Raw genomic sequence first — 9,615 nt, forward strand, 5'->3', positions numbered from 1 at the left:
ACTCTGTTGTGAGTGATCCAACAGAAGATGTTTTTTGCTTCCGTACCCACTCTGTGGGTTTTTGTGGTCTACCACTACGTGGCTGAACTCTTGCTTGGTCTAGATGTTCCCATTTCATAATAATGCTAGTGACCAGGGCAGAACTCTGTGAAGATGCCGTCCTATAACCATCAAGTTTAAAGGCACTGAGCTCCTCAAGACTCATTGTCTTGACACTATGAGTGTCTGCTTGATCTTATACACTTGAAATCAATAAATAATGGGCGTCCAGATACTTTTGACCATTGTGTGTGTGTGTGTGTTTGTCAGTTTTGCTGTCTGTGTTTATTTGCTTGTTTCACACTCCACCTCACTTTCTTTCTCTCAGGACAGTGATGGTGAGAAGAGTGAAGACAACCTAGTGGTGGACGTGTCTAATGAGGTACCCCTCAGACCCATTACACCATCACAGCTCTTTATTCTCTGTGGCAGTTTCTTCTGAACAGAAAAAGGCAACACTCACCTGAAGCACGTTGGAGCTCTTCCCCAACATCACCACCCAGTATTGAACATATAGGAGGCTTAGCATTTTTGTTATTTTCGTGAGTATTTGGGGTCTTAAATGAATATGTGAACTCGCAGTTATTAAAACAAAGGTTCCCAATGATTCCCTCAGTGTGTTTGATTATTTGTGCTCTTGCTTCACTCCAGAGAAACTACTGACTCCGTTCTGTATAGCGATAAATAGAACGTTTTATTATGGTTAAGCACATTACAATTCTCCACTGACTCGTATTAGCGGAAGGCTTTCTCAGACGGGTTAACGAGGCCGCGGTGGATTGCTTTCAGCGCTTGGAGCTGCGCTATTAGCTTCGTCTGTATCCTCCGCTCCTCCTCCCCGAAAGTCCTCGCGCGCGGCACTGAAGCCTCCCCTCCGACACCTGCCTCGCGGCCACAAAACGCTGAGGCACGCAGACCCTCCTGTGAGCGCTTTTGCAGGCTTGCATAATAGATAAACATCAGCGAGTGGAGGAGGAGAGAGAGAGAGAAGTGAGAAAGCGGGAGCGAGAGAGAGAGAGAGAAAGAGAGAGAGAGAGCAGGAGACAGATAGAGCGAGACAGAGAACGCAAGAAAGACAGCGAGAGAATGTGTGTGAGCAAGAGCTATTCAAAAACCGTTAATAATGCAAGATATTTGAACCTTATAGGTGTCCATTGCTATAGCAGACAAAAGTCAGCCGTGTGCTGGAAATAGAATTTATTGTATAATACATTTTATTAATACTGTCTACCATGGCTTCCTCCAATTGTGTGTGTCTCTCTCTCGGTCTCTCTCCCGGTCTCTCTGTCTCCAGGACCCGTCCTCTCCCGTGGGCAGTACCCCCCGCTCTCCTCATGGTAATGGCTTGGACAGAGTCCCCACGCTGAGGAAGGAGCTGCCCCGGTCCCCTTCGCCTACTGCCCCCAGCCCCCCTCTGGGCAAGGGCAAGGATCCAGCACAGGTCCAGCCCAGCATAGCCCCCAAACACCCCCCGCCTGGGCTACAGAGACCATTCGCTTAGTCAGAGAGAGACTCGGCAAAGATGACCCAACTGTCTTTCAGCGGCCGTTAGAAGATAAAACTTTGATCGTGTTACGATGTGATAGCTGTTTTTTTGTCATCTTTTTGGTGAACAGAGTTCGAATTATCATCTGAGGTTCGTCTCATGTCCAGGCCATTCCTGGTTTATGTAATGGTAATTTCATGCAGGACTTTTATTTTGCTCTTTTGCAGACAGATAAATGCCAGTCTCCTTCCTCCAAGTCGGGCAGCAGTTCTCCTTCTCACCGTGAGGCTCTTACGCCCGGTGCGCCGGGGCCCAGCACTTCCTGTCTGCGGCTGGTCACCAAGCCTGCGTCCTCAGCTGACCCTCTGGGTAAGAGACCGCTGGTCCAACTTCCAGTTGCCCTTTGACCTCTTGCTGACTGCATGCACATGCTGTGAGGTCTGGGACAACTGATGTGTTCACAAAGTTTTTATTGAAATCTTGAGTTTTTAAATAATGTCTTAATAAAATTCTCCCTGTGGAAAAGAAAAGGTAGAACCCATTCACGTGACTGAACTTTTTCAGTTGCTTTTGTCAGACGAAATGTCATATTCTAACTATTCTCAGCCATGGTACGGAAAACTGCATGTTTTATTGCCTGACTGTGATATTTTTCTGCCAGCTTTGCGCAGTCCTCTGTCCATGACCTCCACCACCTACCCCACCCACTTTGGGGTGGTGTCCCACGCTGGGCTCAACGGAGAGTTGGCCAGTCCGGGTGGGTTTGGGGGATCGCTCACCCTCTCACCCCAAATCAGTACAGCAGCCAACGCCTACACACGCAGCCCAATGGTGAATTTACACGATCGTGCGTGTGCGCGCACACACACACACACACACACACACACAATGTTTTAATAAACTGCTTTGTATCATGCCTACTTTGACATTCCATCTGCAGACAACTGCCCGCGGTGCATCAAGTGGTCGTCTGGGCTAACCTGTTCCCGCGCTTCTTCTCATGTCCTACAGGTGGCGTATGAATCACGCTCACACATGAGGCCCGCCGGGCTGTCCTCTTCTCTGCCTGGTGCCAGCGGGGGCAAGCCGTGAGTCTCTACCTTTTTAAGGCCTTCCCTTCAGGCTTTCTTCCTATACACCCCTCCGTTTTGGGCCCTTTGGGGGCGGATCACACCTCAACTACTGTACAGAAGCAGAACTAACATTTGCCGTGTTTATAATCCAAGTCTGAACTCGATCTCGTGGATGATGCTAGCTGTGTTCACATAAGTACCGTAGAGTTGTCAAACTGTTTCTGAACGCAAACATGCATGTGGATTAGATTGTAGACATAGACAAACGCACTTGGTCAAAATGATGTGAACGTAGATATTTTTGGCTATAAGACCTTTCAACAGTTCGCTTTTCTCCCTCACACTTGCTGTTAACTAACTGGAATATGTTGCACAGATGCTCAAGATCCCATAAAAGCACATTTTGATCTGAAAAACAAAGCGGCTGCTCTCCCTCACCGGCTGAAACCGATCGCCATTTCAGACGCGCCATCCTTGTCACGGACGCGGGGTAATCATGCCCACATCCTTGCCGTAGGGAAGATGTTACTTTCCAGTGCTTTGTTTGCTCTTATAGTTTCCTTTCTCGCTACACAAGCTGTGATGTGCTACTATGGCAACTATGGCAACACGGCGCTCCTCTTCAGTCCCGCAGGACTTCGTGTCTTGTGGCACCTCGCTAAGAGCTTGCTAATCAACTGATGAATCAGGGTTTTTTGTTTTTTTTTTTAGTACAGGAAAAACGCTAAAATTCGCAGCACCGTCGCCCCCGAGGTACGGGAATCGAGTAACACGGCAATGCCGTCCGTCCAACGGCGCCGCTTTCAAACCGGCCCCGAGTACCTTCACCCACGTCTGAAACAAACCAGCAGCGGAGCGCTTTCAAACACCGTGCAGTGCATTCATTTAAAAATAAATAAATAAAAAAAACTTACTTGTAATTCAAGCGCTGATCCAGTGGTAGTAGATGAATCAAGTCAAACGCAAGCCGGGCGACGGCGTCAGTGGACCTCATTATGAACTGAAATGCGTCGCGAACCTGCGTGCCGCATTGATCGGCCCCGGTGACTGATAGTTAAGCTGGAAAGGTGAGACCCTGCTTCTGTCTGCTCGGTCAGTGGAACATGTGGAGAAAATGACAACATTTTTCTAAGGAGGACCAGGGCCTTGCAGTGAAGAAAAAAAAAAAAAAAAGATTCAAAGGATTTAATTTAAAACAGTAACGTCACCCAGTGAGACATCCGAATCCTCTTATTAATTAGACCTCATGCTGGTCAGTCTCTACAGACTTCTGTAGCTTTCGGGAGTGATTGTATTATACAAAACTAGTTGTAGGCTAGTTGTATGTTTAATGCATTGGCTGCTGTTTGTGTTGATTATGTGGTTACTCATGACTTTACTGCGATATGCTTAACAAGTGCTCACTATAGAGTCAAACCCAGTGACTTATTGGTCCATAATAATAATAATAATAATAATAATTATTATTATTATTATTATTATTATTATTATTATTATTTAGATTTATGTAGCGCCTTTCACAAAAACCCAAGGTGGCTTTACAAACCTGTTGGCTGGAAGTGCTGAGAGAAAAGCTGGGTTTTAAAGGTAGAAATGGAAGACCTGGAGTGTAGCTCCATCACTAACCCAACTGCCAGCCATGATGTGCTGTTATCAACAGAATACCATGGAACAGTGTTTTTCCCAAAACTGGTGAAAACAAGCAAACAGTAAATTGAAATAGAATTGAAATGTCCACACCCCCATTATCCTCCTGTTTTAATCTTCACAAACCCCCTTTACCATTCTGCTGTATATCTCATGTAAGAAGCGATCTCATAAATCCATGTATCAGTCCACCTGAAATGTTGCTTTAAATATGGCCTGTTAAAGAAGTTCTCAAAATGATTCTTTATCTGAGAGCGATTTAACACAGCAGTGGTTCCCTGTGATCACAGCTAGCGTGACGTCTGGGTCTGACCTCTTAAAAAAGCTCTGACCTCTTAAAAAAAGTGTTCGTCAGAAGCAGGTGATAAATGTAAACGCCTACATTAGTTCTTACAGTGTTGCAGAGGAATTGGGAAGCAGCAGGCAAAGCCTGTGAGCAGGACAGTTCCAGAGTTGCTCTGTTTTAGCAAACTAAATGACATATGATGTCATCTGTTCCACTGCTGAAATATTTTACAGGCCTCATCACCTCAAGTAAACATGAAAGATGGTTAAAGTTAAAAAATTTCAGGGTCATTTTCCCTCATTTTCCCCTCGTTGGTATTTGGCATAGGATGAATTTAAAAGGTTCTTCTTAGTTCTTGACAAATAGCATGTTATGGAAACAACCTTTTTTTCAAAACGAAAGAATTATTATTGTTATATGAATTGTTATATGAATTATTATTGTTATATTATTATTGTTAAATGAGACTCACTTAAGAATGTCATTCTTAAGTGAGTCTCATTTAACAATAATAGAAAAGCAATGTGTTCTGTTTATGTGGCTATTAGAATTCCAAGATTCAGGTTAGAATTCCAGGATTCAGGTGTTCTCGGGTTTACTCTGATTCTTTTAAATACACTCAGTCTGCATAGAATAGTTAAATGAACATTTACACTAAATGTCTGTCCATTCTTTCTGTCCTTCTAATTAAACCCAACAGACAACCACACCTTTTTTTTCAAAGTGCTGTTACATTTTTGAAGTGTCAGTAATGAAGAAACCTGGAAATGATTACTATTGATTTAAACTATTAGCACTTTTCAGACTGGTTTGTTCTTACTCTTTTTTTTAGAATTTTGTCTGTTCTGCCGTAGTTTCTGAAGGAATGCGAGTAATTGTGAGATACGTTGTGATTTCCTCTCTGGAGCACCTTTATTGTGCTGGCAAACCTGGCCGAAGGCTGTTTCATAAGAGGACGAACGTCTTCGCTTTCTCTTTCTCTTCTGCCCTCCCTCGTTCTTTCTTCTGTCTGTCATTTTGTATTTCTTGTTCTCTTTTTTCTTTCATTTCTCCCTTCCCTCTCTCCCCCTCTCCAGGGCCTACTCGTTCCACGTGAGTGCGGATGGGCAGATGCAGCCGGTGCCCTTCCCCCCCGATGCCCTCCTGGGCCCTGGCATCCCGCGCCACGCCCGCCAGATCCACACCCTCAGCCACGGGGAGGTGGTGTGCGCCGTCACCATCAGCACCTCCACACGGCACGTCTACACCGGGGGCAAAGGATGCGTCAAAGTCTGGGACATCAGCCAGCCGGGCAGCAAGAGTCCCATGGCCCAACTCGACTGCCTGGTGAGATCACCACCACACCCTCACTCTCTTCAGATGCGAAAAAATGGTGGAAACTTAACTAGCTGCCACTGAGTACAGCAGTTGTATTCAACGTATAATCAATAAATGTTTAATGCACGATATGTATATTAAGCAGCTATTGTGTAAGTCAGACTAATGATGGCAGCATGTATCATTTTCATTCATACTTTCCTGTCTGTTTATCCAATCAGAACAGGGACAACTATATACGCTCATGCAAGCTCCTTCCGGATGGGCGGACCTTGATAGTGGGAGGTGAAGCCAGCACTCTGTCCATCTGGGACTTGGCCACACCCACCCCCCGCATTAAGGCGGAGCTGACGTCCTCTGCTCCAGCATGTTACGCGCTGGCCATCAGTCCAGACAACAAGGTCTGCTTCTCCTGCTGCAGTGACGGCAACATCGTCGTCTGGGACCTGCACAACCAGACGCTCGTCAGGTAGCCACGCACACCAGCTACACGAACAAAATGGCAGAGAGTCTAGCTTGTCATTTGGAGCCTCATAATGGTGTCATTTGTGTTGATTAAGTGTATTGTCCTTCGGTCTCCTGCTGCACAGGCAGTTTCAGGGCCACACAGACGGAGCCAGCTGTATCGACATCTCCAACGACGGCACCAAGCTCTGGACGGGGGGACTGGACAACACGGTGCGCTGCTGGGACCTGAGAGAGGGCAGACAGCTCCAGCAACACGACTTCACCTCCCAGGTACTGGAGCACCGGAGAGTCGCGGAGAACAGTGTCCCCTACGCTGGAAGGGCGGTTCTCGCAGACACACACTCAACCACTGTAATTTCATTTGTGAAATTTCTCAAAAGGGAGTAGATGGATGCGTTTACATTCACAAGGTTGTTTGTGCGTGTGTGTAGATCTTCTCCCTGGGCTACTGTCCTACGGGAGAGTGGCTTGCCGTGGGCATGGAGAGCAGTAATGTTGAAGTGCTGCATGTCTCCAAACCAGACAAGTACCAGCTGCACCTCCACGAGAGCTGCGTGCTCTCACTCAAGTTTGCCTACTGCGGTACGAGCGAATGCTAACACACCCAGCCCCGTGGTGGCACTGGCACACTGCTGCCTGCTTCTTCATACCTAATACCTGCAGAAGTGCTTTATGCCACCCACTGAGCTCTTCTGTGTCTGCATTCCTACAGGAAAGTGGTTTGTGAGCACAGGAAAAGACAATCTGCTGAACGCGTGGAGGACGCCGTATGGAGCCAGCATCTTCCAGGTGAGCGGGAAAACAGAGCGCAGCCGAGAGAAGTCAGAGGGTGGCGCCGGGCACAGGTTCACAAGTTCGAGAGGAGACAGCCACGCGCCAGCTGCTTTTAAGTTTTCCCCACGTCTCTCAGCTCCACCACCAGCCTCTGCCCAAACTCTAGCTCACCGCTCTCTGCATTTCTAACGTCTCTTTCAGTCCCTTCCGATCTTTCTGGGTATCATTTGTTTGACTGTCAGAAAGTCCCTTGGTGCACTGCTGCAAGATTGATGGACCTTGTTTGTTGAGACCGTGCACTGTGAAGAATAGATGTAGCCGTTCCACGCGAAAACGGTGGTGACGATTGTCTTGCGTGCTGAAAAGAAACAAACAAGATGTTTACACAATTAATACTATAAATGGACACAATGTTGTAACCCGCGAGTTATTTTTGCTTGGCTTAATCATATGCATGGTAGTCTCACGTTCACGTTCTCTCTGTCTCTAGTCCAAGGAGTCGTCCTCTGTCCTGAGTTGCGACGTCTCCCCCGATGACAAGTACATAGTCACAGGTTCCGGAGATAAGAAAGCCACCGTGTACGAGGTGGTGTACTGAGCAGGGGACGGAGGGAGGCAGAAACGGATGGATGGAAGAACGGACGAATGAAGGAAGAGGCACTACCAGGATCGTGACCGTGGCGGCTGCCGTGGGCAACCATGGGTACTCCCCCAAACCCCCCCCCCCCTTCCAATTTCACACAGTCCCCCGAGCCTCCACAGACTCCCCCTTTCCCAGCCCCATTTCTCCTTCTCTGGGGAAGAAAGAGAGAGAGAAAGAGAGAGAGAGAGAGAGAGAGAGAGAGAGAGAGAGATGGATGGATGAAGAAAAGGGAGGTGGGGGCACACTTAGCACGGTCTCTAGATGACGAGCTCGGCAGAGAGGAGAAGGCCCACGAGAGACAGCAAGAACCTGTGGGAGATGCAGCTCGTCAAAACAGATAGCAGACAATCGATATGTTAGTCCAACACTGGCAGAGGCAATGCGCCCAGTTCCTTCCCCCCTAAACCAGAGACTGCAGAATGGGCGAACCACGGCCTGGAACTGGATGGGGCTGGAGGAACCCGGCTGAGATGCGGCTCCACATCCGTGACACGTTGCATTCTCTTAAGGTATTTCTCAAATGAATTCTCGTTCCTGGTTTTTAGCTCCATCTTCCCTTGAGAGACTCTGACAGAGTCTAATGAAGAGCAGGTTAAACTCTCAGTGGGTTTCTTGTCACAATGAAGAACAGCATTTTTCATTGTAAGTCCACTAGACTATTTCATACACATGCCACTTAAATCATGCATCTTACATGAATTGAGCGCAAGGCTCTTTGTGGATTATTTCAACATGAAAACTTTTTTATTCATTAAAAAAATACTGTTGACCACAGATTCCTACACTACAGTGCTGAAGCTTATGTTTTAATTAGGTATAAAGCATGAAAACAGCTTAAACCATTACTTGTAACAATGTTATAAAAATAACCATTCTTCATGCAGCCAAACTCAGGTTAGTTTTAAGACTTAGAGGACCTAAGCTATACCCCTGCTGTACCCCACCATTTAAAGAGCTGTGGTTGCCCACTCACCCTGTTCTGTTTGAAGCACACTGAACAGTCCGTGCACCACTAACCCTCCAGGGAGCATGATTTTTTGGTTAAAGAGTTCTTTTTTTGGTTAAAGAGTTTTGCTTTTTTGATTTGTGAACCAGACCGCTTCTCTCAGAATCTCAAAAATATCTTTTGGATGGTCTTAAATAATTTTTTGCTTGCTACCTTTCCAAACAAGAAAACCTGTATGATTTTTTTAAATGGAAATTAGTAATAGTGCTACAGTGTATGGTTCAGTCTATTGTTATGCACAGTATGGTGTATTTTTCCCTTTCTATAAATGGCTGCCCAGAGATGGAGCGATGCGTCTCGTATAAGACAGACCTTCTCCGCTGTATCATCATCTTCGTCATGCTATTGGAATATCTGTATCTACTGTTGCCTAACGCTTTTATTACCATACTGAAAAGTGTCCAGTACTCTCTCTCTCTCCCAGGCCAAGGACATTTTTTTGCAAAGGCACAGCTGTGATATTCCCCCCCCCCCGTAGCACTTCCTGTGTGATGTACTAGACATGCATACATTGACAATTAAACTTGTGCTCATCTTTTAAAGTGTTTGTGGTCCTGATTTCCAACACTGTGGCCATAAATAAATACAGACATTATTCAACCACCTTGAGAAATAGGACAATTATTATAGTCATTGTATATCTTTGCCGTTAACATGTAGCTATTTTGTACACTAGAATTTTTCATCTGAGAAGGACTATATTGTAAAACAGAATAGTGTGATTGACTAATACACGTTCACATTTCCAACTTCAAATATTGTACAATAAGACCAACTACTAAACTAAAAATGTGCACAGTATAGATTACTTCATATGACAGAATACCATATGGTAGCAAATTCATATTAAACTAATAACTACAAGTATTAAATTTC

The 9,615-nt window shown here is 45.9% G+C and overlaps 1 protein-coding gene across 6 annotated transcripts in view; it reads left to right on the plus strand.

The window, feature by feature from the left end:
* Positions 1-9,281, plus strand: part of tle2b (TLE family member 2, transcriptional corepressor b) — a 40,176-nt gene extending 30,895 nt beyond the window's left edge. For 5 of the 6 annotated variants that reach the window (XM_035523202.2, XM_081708494.1, XM_081708496.1 and 2 more), the window contains 11 exons: positions 368-421; positions 1,334-1,480; positions 1,753-1,894; positions 2,187-2,356; positions 2,537-2,613; positions 5,608-5,857; positions 6,070-6,317; positions 6,439-6,586; positions 6,748-6,898; positions 7,029-7,105; positions 7,581-9,281. In XM_035523202.2, the coding sequence (XP_035379095.1) occupies positions 368-421; positions 1,334-1,480; positions 1,753-1,894; positions 2,187-2,356; positions 2,537-2,613; positions 5,608-5,857; positions 6,070-6,317; positions 6,439-6,586; positions 6,748-6,898; positions 7,029-7,105; positions 7,581-7,688 (1,572 nt within the window). In that variant the 3' untranslated portion in view covers positions 7,689-9,281. The remainder of the gene's footprint in view (positions 1-367; positions 422-1,333; positions 1,481-1,752; positions 1,895-2,186; positions 2,357-2,536; positions 2,614-5,607; positions 5,858-6,069; positions 6,318-6,438; positions 6,587-6,747; positions 6,899-7,028; positions 7,106-7,580) is intronic. The other variant, XR_014120120.1, reaches the window with a different exon arrangement.
* The last annotated feature ends 334 nt before the right edge of the window (positions 9,282-9,615 follow it).

This window comes from Electrophorus electricus, chromosome 26, assembly GCF_041902795.1.
Source record: "Electrophorus electricus isolate QZ-2024a chromosome 26, ASM4190279v1, whole genome shotgun sequence".
NCBI lineage: Eukaryota > Metazoa > Chordata > Actinopteri > Gymnotiformes > Gymnotidae > Electrophorus > Electrophorus electricus.